Raw genomic sequence first — 16,827 nt, forward strand, 5'->3', positions numbered from 1 at the left:
AAAGTAGCTGGTCCACACGGCTCTAAAGAAGCATGACCTCTGGTGACCTCCATCCCACCTGGGAACACCTGGGAGCCCCTGCCCTGGAGTGGGACTGGGGGTGGGGGCAGGGTCCAGAGGTGACTGGGGGATGGGAGATGGCGGTGGGCAGAAGGACCCTGGCCCTCACCCTCCGCCTCTGCCCCCCAGGCTCAGGCCGTCCCGTGGGCTCAGGCCCAGAGCCCAGAGCAACCAGCACCATAGCGTCCAACAGCTGGAATGCCAGCAGCAGCCCCGGGGAGGCCCGGGAGGATGGGCCCGAGGGCCTGGACAAGGGGCTGGACAACGACGCCGAGGGCGTGTGGAGCCCGGACATCGAGCAGAGCTTCCAGGAGGCCCTGGCCATCTACCCGCCCTGCGGCCGGCGCAAGATCATCCTGTCGGACGAGGGCAAGATGTACGGTGCGTGCGGCAGGCACGGGACACGGACCGGCGCCCGGCCCCGCCCCCTGCTCTCTGCCCCTCACCCAACCAGTCGGGGAAGTCCTGGGGCCTGGGCAGGCGGCCGCGAGTCTGGGCGTGCAGCCTGGTGTCTGGGGCCTCCTCAAACCAGCCGGGCGGCCCGCAGCCCACACCTCACCCCGCCTGCTCCGCCTCTCCTCCGCTGCCGGCCTGGAGGTTTCGGGGTGACTCAGTGGGCCCAGGAAACTGGGTCAGTCCAGTGTCCAGGCCTGGGCGAGGGTCCCTGCCTGGGAGGGAGTGGGAAGGAGGCCTGGGGCGAGGCCCGCCAGACAGCTCGGCCCAGCTCCTGCCAGGGTCGGGTGGAAGGTCACGCTGTGACCAGGGCCTGTGCTGGGAGGAGGACGGAGGACCGGGGCCTTTTCAGTTCTTCAGACGCCCCTCTCCCTGCCCGCTCCGGGTTTTCTGGCCCCTTCTGCCCTCTGGCTGCTCCAGAAGGCAGCGGGGGTCCTGCGCAGCACCACCCGAGGGAGCCCCCGAGCTGCCTTCTCTGGAATACCCGACCCTCTGACGCTTCGCCCTGGTCTCTTGCCAGCTCGCAGCCCTCCAACAGCCTGTGGCTGTGGATTCAAGCCCCCAGCCCGGCTCCCAGTGGCAGGACTCTGGCAGAGTGGGGAATGGCAGGCCTGTGCCTCCTCCCGTTCCACCCCCGGTGCCACGCCTGTCCTTAGCACCGAGCCCCCTTTTCCTGCGTAGGCAGATGTTACAGGGCGCCTTCTATAGGGTGGGGGCTTCCTGCCCCCACTGCCACCTCCCAGATGGCCGGGGCAGCCCCACAGGGTATTTTTAGACAGGGTGGAGGGAGTGGGGTGGAGAGGGGCTGGGTGATGGGCGGAGCACGTGGGGATGGCTCTGTCATGGGAGAGGAATTTGGAGAATGTGGCCATTCTGTGGAGGCCAAGGGGTTGGGGGACAGTAGGCTTAGATTTTGGGGTAGAGGATGCTGGCACACACCCAAGCATGTGTCCAGGGGCCCCCTCACAGGGCCAGTTCCCTAGGGTTCCTGGGGGCTGAGCAGGACCCATACCAGGAGGCTCACAGGCAGCTTGGCACTCTTAGGGGTAGGAGACGCAGCAACCTGAAATATGGGACGGCAGGCACAAGGACACCGTGACACGCATAGTGACACCTTTCTCACAGGTTGTCTGTGTAGGAGAGGTGTTCCATACGTCCACTCCTTTTGTCCTGTTTTCCCGGTCTTTCTTCACGGAGGAAGGGAAGGGACTTGTCTAGGGTGCCCCGTGACCAGGACAGAGTGAGGCTGGACGTCAGTCCAGATCTCTCAGGGTGTGAATGGGCATGTGCTGAGGTGCCCACCCCCTGGGTCACAGCTGGCTCACACGTCGGTGAACCCCTCCATACCCAGATATGAACACTCAGCTTCCAAGCTGGTGACCCAGGAGAGAAGCACTGCTCCAGGCTGCAAGTGACAGGGGTGCCACCCAGGCCAGGCCCTCTGGGCCCCCTGTCTGGCTGTCCTACAACACACCTACCCCAGGCATCTGCAGGACACCTCCTCTAAAGCCCCCATCCCCATCTCTCCCGATGAGCAACCCCCAGGTCCCAGCACCTGGGCTCCCCAGCCACCCTTGCCGGCCCACTTGTGCAGCTTGGGGACAGTGAGGAAGGGTCCCTGTGGGTCTCCAGCTCTGCCCTCTTCCCTCACCTCATTTTCTCTCGTACCTCATCTAGGTCGGAATGAGCTGATCGCGCGCTACATTAAATTGAGAACAGGAAAGACGCGGACAAGGAAACAGGTACCGAGACAGGCCACTCCCCTAGACTGCACCCCCCGGGCCTGCTCCGAGCTGCCCCCTCTTCAGAGCGGCCTGCCCAGCCTGCCCTGCACTGCTGCATTGGTGCTCCCCTGTCCCGGGTGCCCTCACGGGCCCACTCGTAGCTCCTGGGGAGGTGGCCCCACCGTCTTCCCTGATTACCTGCCACCCACCCATGGCCTGTACTTCAGGGCCTACAGAAAAGCCACCACCTGAGTGGCCCAGTCACCGTCAGGGAGACAGATAAGTACAGAGCAGGATGGCCTGGCCGAGACAGGGGTGTGCAGGGCACTGATAGACAGGCAGATGAGCATCTAAACCAGACCAGGCCAGGAGGAGGGCGAGGGAGGGCTTCCTGGAGGAGGTGGCACCTGAGCTGCATTTTTAAGAGTTAGTCAGAGAAGAAAAGGAGGACCCTTTCAGGCTGAGCAAGTTGGCTATACAGATTGCAGTGCAGTCACGCACCACGTAATGATGTGTTAGTCACCAGAGGGCCGTGTGTGTGTACCACAGTCTGTACCATGCAGCCCACGTGTGTGGCAGGCTGTACCCCCAGGCTTGTGTAAGTGCCCTCTGATGTTTGCACAGTGCCAAAACAACTTAATGACACACTTCTCAGAACTCTTCCCATCCTTAAGTGACACCTGAGTATAATCATAAAAATCCTAAGTCCCTGCAAAACTCACTTTATACCAATTTATTTAATCCTCTCAGCAACCTTAGGAGGTGGGCACAGTGATTGTCTCCATTTTTCAGATGAGGAAACTGAGGCACAGGGAGGTTAAGTAACTCCTCCATGTCACTGGGCTGGAGTGGGAGGATCCAGGATTCAGCTCACTGGACAGGGCGAGCCACCCAGGGGCAGTGTAGTGTGGAGTGGGAGAGGCTGTGGTTCAGCTAGAAGTGTGGGCGACAGTGTCCCCCAGGGTGGCAGGATTCAAGGCCGGTTTAGAGAGAGTGGAAGGTGGCAGCTGTGGAGGAAGGAGGCCCTGGGTCAGACAGGGCAGTGGATCAGGGAGGACCCGGTGGAGGCAGGGAGGCTGACCGGGAGGCGGAGAGGGCCCTGGACAAGGGTGGCGGTGACGGTGGTGGTTGGAATGGAGAGAGAAACAGTGATGGCTTCTGGTCCAGAGAAAGCCATGGGTGGTGACAGGAAACCTGGAGGGCCGTGGGTTTTGCAGAGTTGCGTTTGGGGTGTCTTGGAGTGAGGCTGGGCTGGAGGCAGGAACCTGGAGGAAGGGAGGCCGTTCCCACCTTCAGCCTCCCACCCTCCCTGTCTGGGGGAGATTTGGACCATGTACCCGCCTCCTTGGATCCCTGTGTATATAGGTGACCAGCCTGGCCTGCCCAAGCCCAGGCCCAGAGGAAGGCTCAGTCGCCCCCGCCCAGTGTGGGGTGGAAATGGCGCCTCCTGTTCCTAACATTGACTAAGCACCTCCCTGCCCCGCCTCCCTGGTACAGCGTGAATTCATTGAGCTCACTCTGAGGTGCCGCACTGCGTAGGCTCCAGGGGACGGCAGGCAGCTGCCCACCAGGTCCCTGGGCCCATGAGGGAGTCGAGCCTGTTGGTTAAGAACAGGGAGTCGGGGCTCAGACCCCAGGTCCAAACCCCAGCTCTGCTGCCAGGGGCTGGGGCGGGAGTCCCCCATCCTCAGTTATTCAGCCGTTAAGGGAGCCAATGGGTGAGGCCTGGAAACCGTGCCCTGTAAGCCTTTGCCACTGTCACCGCTGTTACGGTCACTGTCCTTACTATAAACAGAGCTGTCCTGGGCCAGGAAGGGGGCGCTCTGAGCCCTGCTTCTTGGTGAGCCTGGTGTTTACAAACTGCCGTCCTCATCCTTCTCCAGCTTTATTCTCAGGACTCTGGGTTTTACGTCTAACGTCCCCTTCAAAAAGGGGACCATCCTGTGGTTGTGTGGATGGGGTTTGTCTGTGTGTGTGACAATGACCAACTAGTTGACTGGGGTTTGGGGCAAAGAAATGCAGTTTTAGTTTTTTTTCAGATTAATTGCATGCAGCAGTTAATAGCAGAGGCCATGCCTCCACATTGACCAAACAGCTGAGTATTAAGTTGGGATTGAGTCTCATGTGACTTTCAGCTGTCACAGAGCTGGCCATTTGGAGGTGGTGCCCTGTGCCTACGGGTCTGAGGAGTCCTGGTAGAATAGCTTAGTAGGGAAGCAAGTGGGCTGGGGCATCCGGCAGCCTGGGTTCAAGTCCCAGCTCTTGCACACAGCTGGGTGTCCTAGGAATAATTGCTTAACCCCTCTGTGCTTAGATTTCATCATCTGTCAGAAGTTGGATTAGTGCTGCTACAAAGATCAAATGAATTTGTGCGTGTAAAGTGCTGAATTCGTGTGTGCTTAGTGAACATGGCATCTCGTGGCCTAAAGTGGTCCTTAATCTCGCTGCCCCTGAGCCTGATTCCTGTGTGCAGTGCTGCCTGGGGGAGGCCCCCCAGTCCTAACCCAGTAGCAGAGCCCCGAGCACCACAGACATAGTGACTTTCAGGCTGTGATTAAAAAGGAAAAGAAACTGTGTCTCTGTGGGAATAAAAGCAACTTGCAGAGAAAGCGAAGAGCCAGTGCAGTGGCTGACAGTGGCCCGTGGGTCTCTGGGACTCCGTGTGTTCCTTGAGGACGTCAGGCACACCAGCCCAGGACGTACACACTGAGAGTGGGATTGGCTCAGGGTGGCCCACAGAGGCTGCAGGAAGGAGGTTGCTGGCAGAGCCCGAGGTGCAATTAAGAGCACTTACTGTGTACTTACCCCAGGCCGGCATGTTAGTCCAAGGAGAGGGAAGGCACGTGTGTTAGGAAAGAAGCTGGGTTTATGGGCTAGCAAGCTGCCGTGGTGGACAGGAGGTGGGCAGCAGTAGACGGGGAGATCTTGGCCTTAGTGTATGACCTAATGACTAGCTGGAGCATCCTGGCCATTGCTATCCTCTGTTCACCAGTGAGAAAAAGAGGGGGAAAGACACCCTTCCTCTGAGCTAGGTGCAGCCCTGTACCAGGGCTAGATTTCAACTCTCACTGGTACCCCTGGCCAGGTATTTTTGTGCAGTGAACAAACTACGTAACTGTACGTGGTGGTCCTGGAAGACATGGTGGGCTCTTAATCAATACAAGACCAAGATGAGAGCAGAATTGGCAGTGCCAGGAGGCAACTGCCCACAGTTCCCCCATTTACATTTGGTCCCCCAGAGATGAGGGCTGGGATCACCCTGCCCATGGCCACCCCGCGGCTGTGCCTCCTCACTGTCTGTGTTTTCCTCTCGGCGGGACGCGGGGCGGCCCCTAGGTGTCCAGCCACATACAGGTTCTAGCTCGGAAGAAGGTGCGGGAGTACCAGGTTGGCATCAAGGTACGTTGGGCGCCTGACTGGGGCCTCAGGCCTCCCTGGGCCCCTCCTCACGGTGCCTCTGCCACTCTGCACAGCCCGGGCCGTGCCTCTTCTCTGGCTAAGCTGTGTTCTTGCTCTCTTTCCGTTCTTTTTCTTTCTTTCTTGCTCTCTCTCTACAGGTCTCTAGCCACTTGCAGGTTCTAGCCAGGCGGAAATCTCGGGAGATTCAGTCCAAATTGAAGGTATGGGGCTCCCTCTCACTCGGCCTGGCCCTGCCCAGGAGAGGGCTGAGGGCTGAGCGCTGAGCGGAGGTCTCAGAAGCACAGGTGTGAGCCGGGAGCCGAAGGCCGTGACAGGCTTCTCAGGGCCACAGCCCCTGGAGACTGAGCAGGAGCCTGGGAGTGGGGGGCGGCAGCCCTACAGCGAGAGAGAGAGGGAGACCGACTTGGGGCCACTAAGAGCCATCTCTCCTCTGATTCCTTTTCTCCTTCATTCTGATTGCTGCTTGCTAATCGCATGGGGACTCCAGGTGGGCAGGTCCTGGTGGATGCTGGCTGGCAGGGCTGAGGAGGTGGGCACGCCATTTCCTCATGGTCCTGGCTGCTCTGTGCCTGAGGACCTGGGTCTGGGGTTGAGGAGCTGGACCACGTCAGGCACACAGGTTGCCCGGATGCTCTTTTCCCTGCCCCTAGCTCCCCATCCTATACACAGTTCCAGGGGACAGATGCAGGGTGTGCCAGCTTGTCCCCCCTTCATCCTACCCCTTCCAGGGCACCCCCAGCTGGCAGGCACTCCCTTCAGGGGGTGGGCAGTGCCCACTGCTGCCTCTAAGCTTCCCTGGGCTCCCCGGGAGCTGATAGCCAGGTGGGCACTGGGTGGGGGTAGGTGAAGACATGTCCCCTTGCCCCATGGAGCTGTCACCATGTCTCTTCTAATCTGTCCTCCTCTCCTTCACAGGCCATGAACCTGGTAAGTTGCACCGCCTCCCGGGGGAGGGTCTAGAGCGCCACAGGTGGAGTTTTCAAATTACAGAGTGCAGGGGACTCGGGTGTGGCTTGGTGGTAGAGGCTTGCCTAGCACGTGCCAGGCCCAGGATTCAGTCCTCAGCACCTCAGACAAACAAACAAACAAAAAACAAATTATGGATTATGAAATCAGTTGAACACATTTGCAAGCAGCATTTGTAAAAATGAAATGCAGTTGTTCACAGGCTTCGGTGGGTGGCAGGTCCCCCGGAGAGCTCCTTCAAACAGACCTCTGGGGCTTCCTTTGGGGTTCCTGATCCCTTAGGTCCATGCTGAGGCCTGAAAGGTTAATTTTCTCACCTGCTCCCTGGTGATGCTGGTGCTGTTGGTCCACATATCATACTTGAAGACACCCTGAAGAAATAGAAATTACGAGTGTGTGCGGTGTCCATCAAGGGGAAATATTTTGGTAGATGCTGCTAGGCTTCTGTTTCCATGGGTTCTGAACCTGTGGATTCAACCAGCCCCAGATTTTAAAATATTTGAAAAAGATTGTCTGTACTGAACACATACAGACCTCTTTTCCTTGACATTATTCCCTAAAAATTCTAGTATAAATTTTTTTTTTTTTCCGGGTGCAATGGCACATGTGATCCCAGTAACTCCAGAGGCTGAGGCAGGAAGATGTTCAAGGCCAGCCTCAGCATCTTGGCAAGACCTCTCTGAAAGTAAACTGTTACCCGCACCCATGCTCCCGGCCTCTTGGGGGAGGACAATTTGCATATAATTTGTATTGCGCTAGATTTTAGAAATAATCTGGAGATGATTGAAAGGACACAGAAGAATGTGTAGGTTCTTTAAAATGCAGTGCCAGTTTACATAAGGGACTCCTGAGCATTTGGATCCTGTTCCCCGTGGATCCTGAGGGACGGCCACAGTGGGCTGTGGCATAAAGCAGTGCTGTTCCTCACTGTGGGTTGTGGTCAGGGAGTTGACGTACCCCTAGGCGACTGGGCTCAGAGAAGACACTCAATAGACCTTGTGGCAGAGCTGGGAGTGGAGTCCACACCTGGCCTCCCAAAGCCCTCTGGGCTGGGGGGCCTGGCACAGGTCTCACTTCCACCCTCCCATTCCCAGGACCAGGTCTCCAAGGACAAAGCCCTCCAGAGCATGGCATCCATGTCCTCTGCCCAGATCGTCTCCGCCAGTGTCCTGCAGAACAAGTTCAGCCCGCCCTCCCCTCTGCCGCAGGCCGTCTTCTCCACGTCCTCAAGGGTACTGGGTCCTGGGAGGTGGGGCTGGGGGGTCTGGGCCTTCCGGGATTCATGGATCCTGAAGGGCCTTGGCTTTGTCCCATCTGCAGTTCTGGAGCAGCCCCCCTCTCCTGGGACAGCAGCCTGGACCCTCTCAGGAGTGAGTACTGCAGGTCCCCTCCTGCCAGCCATGGCCCCCCCATCTGGGCCCCGGCCCAGCTGTGCAGAGCTGGAATGCAAAACTATAGGGCCGGAGGCTGCAGCGGGGCTCCCAGCTCTGTGCTCCTGGGCTCGTCACCCGCAGCCCTGCCATCCGCTTATGTTGGCCCTTGGTTTATTTTTCACTGGGTTCACCTGAGTCAGGCAGGTGGTCAAGCTACTGGCCTTCTTACAACACGTATTGAAGTCACACCCGCAGTTTAATGAACAGCTTTCCAGGGTGGGGGTGGGGCTGAAAGGCAACCTTCAATGTGTCCACCAATGGTGAGCTGCAGAGGATTTCTTGAAAGTTAAAATGTGAAAGAAACAGAAAGGTTGCGAGTTAACTTGTCAGCAGACATTCCTGGATTTCAGCAGAAGGGCTGGGTGACTTCCTGTTGGGGTCCCAGATGAGGGACTGGGGCAGGTGAGAGTGCCAAGGAAAACCTCTAACCACACCGTCTTGCCCGCAGCATCAAGCCCTTTGCGCAGCCAGCCTACCCCATCCAGCCACCCCTGCCACCGACGCTCAGCAGTAAGTGCCCCGGCAAGGCTGCCCACCACAGCCCTCCCTTGGCAGTGCCCCTGCAGTATGCACATAGGTGACAGTGTGCATGTGTGTGTGTGTGTGTGTGTGTGTGTGTGTGTGTGCACGCGTGTGTGTGGAACCCTGGTGTACCACACCTACAGGAGATTGGGACTTACAATCTTGCTGTTGCTTCTGGAACTCTGGCAGAAAACGATATGTGGCCAAGGCACAGCTCATTCACATGTGTCGCTGTGTCTGGAAAGCTCCCGTAAACATCCTCCCAAATTGTCTCTCTAGGCGTTGGGGTTCTGGGTAGTTGTTATTTTCTCTTTTTACTTTTTGGCATTTTCTGTTTAGACACATTTTAATAGTGACACAAAGAAGCATGTGTGTCGTGTGCTGTAAGGGCTACCTTCTGTGGGTGTACAGTGTACAGGACACCTCGCAGGAAGTCAGAATCCAGCCGTTTCCTACTCTGAGGGCACCATGGCACCGGGTGCCTATTTGCGCAGAGCCTGGTGCAGGCCACGGCAGCTCTGTGTGTGATAACGCACCTGTGCCCGTGCAGAGGAGGCTCCATCTCACCTCACAGGTTACGAGCCCCTGGCCCCGTTGCCCCCAGCTGCTGCCTCTGTGCCCGTGTGGCAGGACCGCACCATCGCCTCCTCCCGGCTGCGGCTGCTTGAGTATTCGGCCTTTATGGAGGTGCAGCGAGACCCCGACACGGTAATGTGTGTGGGGCGGGGTGATGCTGCGCGGTTCAGGACCCTGTGTCAGGATCATGAGTGTGGGGGTCTGATCTGCCATAGGGAAGTTCTGTCCCTGAGCAGCCCCCCCGTCCAGGCCTGTGTACCCAGTGCCCCTGACCCTGTCTGGGCCCTCCCCACAGTACAGCAAACACCTGTTTGTGCACATCGGCCAGACGAACCCTGCCTTCTCAGACCCACCCCTGGAGGCAGTAGACGTGCGGCAGATCTATGACAAGTTCCCTGAGAAAAAGGGTGGACTGAAGGAGCTTTATGAGAAGGGGCCCCCTAACGCCTTCTTCCTTGTCAAGTTCTGGGTGAGCCACCCTGGTCCCTCCCTGCTCCCAGCGCCCTTCCCCACCCCAGATGGGCAGCACATCCAGCTTCCTAAACTGACCCTAATCCAGCTCTTCTCCTGTGGCCTGTGGGCCGAGTGCCAGAGACAGGTCCTGGGGTGTGACACCACCCACTGGCCTCTGCCAGGAACTGAGACATCCACCCCCCCACCCCCTGCCCTATCCCCAGGCTGACCTCAACAGTACTATCCAGGAGGGCCCAGGAGCCTTCTATGGGGTCAGCTCCCAGTACAGCTCTGCCGACAGCATGACCATCAGCGTGTCCACTAAGGTGTGCTCTTTTGGCAAGCAGGTGGTGGAGAAGGTGGAGGTGAGTGGGGCCGTGGGACAGGGTGGGTGGGCCGGTGTGGGCAGGCTTGGTGATGTCTTCTGGCCCTCCCAGACGGAGTATGCCCGGCTGGAGAATGGCCGCTTTGTGTACCGCATCCACCGCTCGCCCATGTGTGAGTACATGATCAACTTCATCCACAAGCTGAAGCACCTGCCCGAGAAGTACATGATGAACAGCGTCCTGGAGAACTTCACCATCCTGCAGGTGTGTGGGCAGCAGGGCTCACTGGGCGTCCCAGGAGGGCCGCAGGCCGGGGAGTTAAGTGGGGTAGCAAAATGGTGGCTCAGATGAGACTTGAGACCAATGCAGAAGGGCCCATCCAGCTCCCTGCCCCTGGCTGCCCCCCTGTGAACCGCCCTACCTGCCCCCCAGGTGGTCACAAGCCGAGACTCCCAGGAGACCCTGCTCGTCATTGCTTTTGTCTTCGAAGTCTCCACCAGTGAGCATGGGGCCCAGCACCACGTCTACAAGCTTGTCAAAGACTAGGGTGTTCTCTGTGCCTCCTCAAGGTTGCAAGATGAGCATCTTTTCCACACACCTGCCTGGCACCCCCAGGAGTCCAGGTTGAGAACTCTTCCACCTGCCAGGCCTCAGGCCCTGGACCCAAGAGGCCTCCCCGCCCATCCCTGGCACACACACTCCCTGCCACTGTTCTGCGCTTTAATTGTGGGAGAAGAGAGGAGGGCTCCGTAGTGGGGCAGCTTGCCCAGGGCACTGACCACCATCAGCTGGTTCTGTGGGGATGGAGGACCCCCTCAGGCTCCAGTATGTGGCTCCTGGCCTCCAGGGGAATGCGATGGGCAAGGTAGAATGGAGACCCAGGGAGGCAGCCTGCAGAGGGGGAAAGAGCATCAGGTTGGGGGCCTGGTTGAGAGGGGCCCATGTTTCTTTGCATCTCCTGTGTGCCAGGTCTGAAGCCAGGCTCCTTATGTGGCCTGTGCAATCCTGACTCTGCAGCTCCCAGTGGGGGATGGGTAGAGCTAGAGCCCAGGTTTACTTCCTGGGGGCTGGTCAGTGGTGGGTCTGTATGGGAGTGAGGAGTGGAACTGCCAAGGACTGGTGGGTTGGGGGTCTGGATATAGTACCTCCTCCCAGCATTCCCCACTATGGGGAAGTACCTGTTTGGACAAGGCTCCTAGGTACTCCAGTCTGCAGGCCAGCCAGTGGCACCAGAGCCTCCATATACCCTACAGGGTAAGCCCCCTGCTCAGATCTTGCCCTGGGCAGCAGCTTCCTAGTCCTGTTAATCCTTCCCTGTACCCAAGCCTCTGAGAGCTGGTGGACTGTCCCCCAGCCACCTTCACCTCTGGGTATTTATAAGTTTCATATGAAGTACTGTGCCCCTTCCTTACCACCACCCCACCTTGCCCGAGCTTCCTGAAGGTCCTCACAGTTTGCATATTGCTCAGGCCACCTCCAAATCCCACCTAGGTTTTATAATGTTTATTATATATATATATATTTTTGTGTATTTTTTAAATCCAGCTGTGATGGGTTATATTATAAATGTGGTTCTGGGCTGGGGCAAGGCCCTCAAGGCCTAGTTCCTGCTCAAGAAAAAAAAAAAAATTAAAAGTTATTTGTTTGTGGGTCAGTTGTGTTCCAAATCTTACTAATCCTACTCTAGAACTCTAGCCTTTGAGCTCATCTGGTCCAACCTCAGATTTATAGATGGATTCCCAAACTGAGTCAGGTCTACTGAACTAGAAAGACTGCCTGTCACTTGGATGGGAGTGTCCCTGGAACTTCATTTAGAAGGACCCATATGCCTGGCCTAGGGGTCAAAGTCATCCGTGGATGCAAGATCAAAGCTCTTTAAGAAATGGGCCCTAACCTTTTCCTATTCCTTAACTTGATGGGGGGTGACCATCCAACAATACTAGCTAACAGCCAGAAGAGGAAGGAGGCTCTGCCCAATACCTTGCAACTCAAAGCTTCATGCTCATTCCCTTTACACTGTAGTTAGCTATCTTACCAGAAAGCAGGAGTTACAACTTACTCAAAAAATGCAAGGCCAGGGGCTGAGGGTATGGGGCTCAGCTCTATAGCTGAGCACTCAAACTTGCACGCTGGGTTCAATCCTCAGCACCACATTAAGTTTTTGAAAAAATGCAAGGCCTGTAATCCCAGCAGCTCTGGAGGCTGAGGCTGGACTGTTGAGTTCAAAGCCAGCCTCTGCAAAAGTGAGGCACTAAGCAATTCAGTGAGACCCAGTCTCAAAATAACAAAATTAGTGCTAGGATATGGTTCAGTGGTTAAGTGCCATAAGTTCAATACCTGGTATCCCCTCCAAAAAAGCAGAAAATCTTGGGTGAAAACTTCCATTTTTCAGTTCAATGAGAAAACTTGTCTCAACTATAGCGTTATCCTTTGGATTAACCTTTCAGGTCAAGGGCACTGGTGCATGCCTTTACTCCCAGCTACCCAGGAGGAGCCTGAGTTTAAAGCCAGTGTGGGCAACCTAGGGAGACACTGTCTCCTCAAAACCACACACACCCTGCATAAGGATGCACTGATTTTTCTGTTTACCAAAGTTAAATGAAGCAGATCCAAGACAAAGGTTAAACCAGCATAAGCATTTCTGCATCAGCATTGGATGCTGGAGTCAAGTACTGTTAACAGGGAAGGTCTTAAGGCTAGGGAAGTGGTTGAGCTGCCTGGGACAAAGAGCTTGGAAATTTCCACATTCTGACTCCACCCACTGCTTATTCTACAAAGTTATCAACAGAATCCAGCAACTAAAATTCTGTGTTATACTTATTTTCCCAAGATACTAAGGATTCTATAAAGGGGGCCCTGGATTCAATCCTCAGCACCACATAAAAAGTAAAGGTATTTGTTCACCTACAACTAAAATATATATTAAAAAAAAAGCTTCAATCTTGTCAGCAACCCTACTATCACATACTCTAGGTATGAGGGCTCAAGACTACATGACTTTGGTGGCAGGAAGGAGAGTGCAATCCACAGTATGGTGCCCAACTGCCCATCACCAAGGTGACAAACCAGACACAACTAGCTACGAATAATTCTAACACATGCCAACTATCAGTGCTGAAACAGTCCATTTCTAATCACAGGCAGACTAAGGGATGGTAGCACTAGGATTTATTAGGATGTGCCTTAATACAGGCGCTGGGGCTTGCCCATGGTGCTCTTGATGTATAAAGCCCGGACATTCTGCCAATTCTTCTTCAGCAATGACACCAGGAAGTTGACAGCCAGGTGGATGTTATACACAAGCTCATCATCTGTCATCTTCACATGACCAACAGCAACAGCCAGACATAGCACCTGGATGGAGGGAAGAGGGTTAAGTAAGGTTAGTAAGGGATGGCCGACAGCTCATCCCTCCTCCCACAGTGACCCTAAGAGCAATACTTGGATTCTAGACTCCAATGAGTAGAATGAAGCTTTCTGGATAGCTCTAGTCAAAGCTATTCAGAAAGCTTCATTCTACTCAGTTCCCCTGCTATCAAATATCCTGTGTTCAAAGAAATATGAACCAGAGTTCTGATGGGCTCCATTTGGGCTAGATAAAACCTGAAATTTAAAATTCTGCCAACACCCCTCACCCATGGCAACAGACCAGACTGCATTACCTTCTTCATCTGAAACTTGATTGTGGATTTCACCTCATCAACTTTGGCCACCATGTTTTCATTGTGTGTCAGCAGGGAAGGGAATTTGCCAGCCTTATTTAGGCCTGGACCCAGGATTCGTGGAATCTGCTTTATCAAGGACTCTGAGGCCAAAAAGGCATCATACTTCTTGGCTGGAAAAGAGGAAAACTATTGGCTGCTTAGGTCCGAGACAAAGAGACCGCTAAACATGGGTGTTAGGGTCAGAAAAACACCTGAATCAACCACAGAAACGAACTCCAATCCAAGCAGCCCCTGGGACCAAGGCTTTTCAGCTCCATTCTCAGAACTGGTCCTGAAACCTCGCTTAAGACCAGAATGACCCCAAATCCATGGCATAGTGCATGCAAAGCACTCTCTACTCAAGATTGCCAGGGTTCAAATTCTTCCTCCTCTCTTTCTAGCTGATAGATGACAACTGAGGACATCAGTTTCTTAGCTGTAAAACAGATCTAATACCATTGCCTAAACAAATCCCAAATCACAGCACCTGGGCTAGTTGACTTAACTTCACATGACACTGTCTTCCATAATCAGGCCGAGTATGTTTTCATTACAGTAAAATCTCACCTCTTAAAAGCCAAATGGCCACCTTTATAAAATCCTAACCCTGCAAATATTAAAAAAGAAAGTCCACCAAAACTAACTAACCAAGCACAGCAGTCCTTACTTTTGTGATCCTGACTGTGGTCATTAAAAAACCCAAATGGCAGAAAAACCACTCTACCACCGTCAATCCCTCCTAGAACAAAAAATACAAATCCAGGCCGGCTAGCTCACCTAGCTTCTTGACCAACTTCTTATTCTTGTTGAGCTTCTTCAATGCCTCGATGTCCATGTGGGGGATATCCACAGCCTTGGCCTCGTCACAGTGTTGCTGGTCCCCCAGGACGCACACAGAGAACTTAGGGCGGGGAGTGGACTTAAGCCTGCATTTGGGGGGACAGAACAGGTCACGCCCAGCCCTGGGCCCCAGGGGCAGGTGGAGGGGCTGGGACCGAGCACACGCGAGCTTACCCAGAGTCTCCACATTCACCAACAGCCAGCCTGGTTTCTCAGACTAGCCGGCGGGCTCGGCCAAGGCCTCCCCACGCCTCCCCTCATGTTTTACGACCCAGGGTGGGGGTCCGCCCAGCCGCCTGCCCGGGGCAGGGCGCCTGAACTCCCCTGGCACGTCAGTACGCACGGGGCCGCCCGGGCTCGGCGAGAGCCTCAAAGGGAGCAGACGGGCACCGGGCACTGAGGGCCGGGTGGGGTCAGGACGGTGCCAACCTGACGGTGCCCGAGAAGCGCTTGTCCTTCTGGGGATCATAGTTCTTCAAGCTGATCTGCAGCTCCACCGTTTCCAGAAACCTTAGAGGAAGGGACAACGTCACCAGCGGCCCGCTTCCCACACCACCCGGAACCTGGGCTTCCGGGGAGGCCCGCACTTACTTGCGGCGCTTGCGCTGGTTCCCGTGCAGGACTTCCCGCACCGCCTCGTACAGGGTGTCGCGAGAGACTTTGCTGCTGCGGGAGAGAAGCGAGCGCGCTCAGGGCCGGCCCGCCACCCACTAGCGCCCCGGGCGTGCGGCCCGAGACAGGATTCTCCGGCACCGCATCGGGCGACTGGAGCCCAGAACCTGGCGGGAAAACAGGCCCGCAAGCCGACCCGAAGTAAAGATGCCCCATGGTGAAGTCAGCCCGGCACCAAGAAATGCGGATGAACGCGGATGGCATTCTGATACTACTCACCTCATGGTTCCTCGCGCCGCAGTACCAGAAAGAGGTTAGGGCAATTTACGCACGCGCAGAAATAGCGGCCCTGCTCTCGCGAGAAATGTCGTTCCCGCGGACTACGTCCAGAACGCAGTGGATAGACTCAACCCAAAGGAGCGCCGCTGCGTGTCGCCGCTGGGGGGCGCCCGCGCCATGCAGCGGACCCACCTTAACTGTCCCCATTGGCCAGCTGCTGCCAGGCTCTTAGGGAAGGCGCTGAGTCTGAAATAGCTCAGAGACCACTTCTGCTGACTCCCTGATAAACCTACCTGACCCTTGTCTTCCAAGACAATCAGGTGAACTATATTTTCATTTAAGCCTTTGTTGGTCAGGGAGAAAGCCTCAAGGTAGCTAGCCCCGCTGGCCTGCTGTGTAATGTCAACTACAGTGATGAGAGTAGCCCAAGGAAATAATTATCTCTGCTGTTGAGATTTGCAAAACTGAAAAGCATCTCCTGACTGTGAAATTAGGATCATGCATCCTTTGGTCACAAACCTCCACCTGTGAGAAGGTGCCCACCAGTCTGGGATCACTCATTTCCTATATAAACTGTCCCTAAACTAGCCTCCCCACAAGAGAGAAGCGAGAGCTCTCAGGGCTGTGGATGAGAGTCCTATCTTCTTGATTAGCTGGTTTTTCAGTCAACTTACTTTCCTCCATACCTTGCCTCTCAACTTAGTAACTACAATGCAGGGAGCAGCCAAAGAGGTCCAGGGCCTGGGGTTCAGTAGTCACACATACTGGGTACAGTATTGGTGAAGGCCACTGCCAGCATGCAATTCTGGCATGTTTGTCCCCTAAACCCCTGCCCACTTCCTCCTGCCCTCTGCCTCAACTGTTATTCTCAAAACAGGGCTTTAGGGTTGGGGTTGTGGCTCAGTGGTAGAGTGCTTGCCTAGCACACGAGGCACTGGGTTTTATCCTCAGCACCACATAAAAATATATAAAGGTATTATATCCATCTACAACAAAACAAAACAGGCTTTATCCCTAGCCCTGACCTTCCTCTCTCATCATCTTGCTTGAAGAGTGGTTTGGGGCTTCCTAGGAAGCTGTGGTCAGGGAAGTGACCAGAAAGTTCTGTTCTTGGTCCTTCAATGCCTGAAGCTAGGAAGATACTGTAGTGAATGTTCACTTGACAGCTGACTCAGTAACATTTACACGTTCAAAGTGTTTTCTGTAAACAAAGGGCTTAGCTAGGTGCCTTGGGAATACAAAGATGTAAAACAGGCCCACAGCACTACCTACCTTTAAAGTATGTTCTGTCCTCTTCTCTGCCCACAGCAGTACCCCCAGGACCGCCCGGCCCTTGTCAGATGTTATTGGGCCCAAACTCTTTCCCAACTCTGGCCTGAGATACTCTCACCTTTTAAGTCCTCATTCCCACCACACCCCTGCCCAGTGGTTGCTACATGCCTCACCTACTGTGGGGCTG

General features: G+C 55.4%; 2 protein-coding genes across 2 annotated transcripts; one reads left to right on the forward strand and one right to left on the reverse strand.

The window, feature by feature from the left end:
* Window positions 1-10,658, forward strand: Tead3 (TEA domain transcription factor 3). Its single transcript, XM_026383419.2, has 13 exons — window positions 1-42; window positions 190-441; window positions 2,191-2,255; window positions 5,795-5,857; window positions 6,573-6,584; window positions 7,718-7,855; window positions 7,944-7,993; window positions 8,505-8,566; window positions 9,153-9,286; window positions 9,450-9,623; window positions 9,832-9,972; window positions 10,045-10,197; window positions 10,366-10,658. The coding sequence occupies exons 1-13, from the start codon at window positions 33-35 to the stop codon at window positions 10,477-10,479; spliced, it is 1,368 nt and encodes a 455-aa protein (XP_026239204.1). The 5' UTR covers window positions 1-32; the 3' UTR covers window positions 10,480-10,658.
* A 2,428-nt stretch (window positions 10,659-13,086) lies between these two features.
* Window positions 13,087-14,557, reverse strand: Rpl10a (ribosomal protein L10a). The gene is made up of 3 exons (XM_026383546.2): window positions 14,415-14,557; window positions 13,596-13,768; window positions 13,087-13,287 (listed from the first exon to the last, which is right to left on the reverse strand). The coding sequence occupies exons 1-3, from the start codon at window positions 14,470-14,472 to the stop codon at window positions 13,117-13,119; spliced, it is 402 nt and encodes a 133-aa protein (XP_026239331.2). The 5' UTR covers window positions 14,473-14,557; the 3' UTR covers window positions 13,087-13,116.
* Window positions 14,558-16,827: the final 2,270 nt, after the last annotated feature.

The sequence above is a fragment of the Urocitellus parryii genome, chromosome 8, assembly GCF_045843805.1.
Source record: "Urocitellus parryii isolate mUroPar1 chromosome 8, mUroPar1.hap1, whole genome shotgun sequence".
NCBI lineage: Eukaryota > Metazoa > Chordata > Mammalia > Rodentia > Sciuridae > Urocitellus > Urocitellus parryii.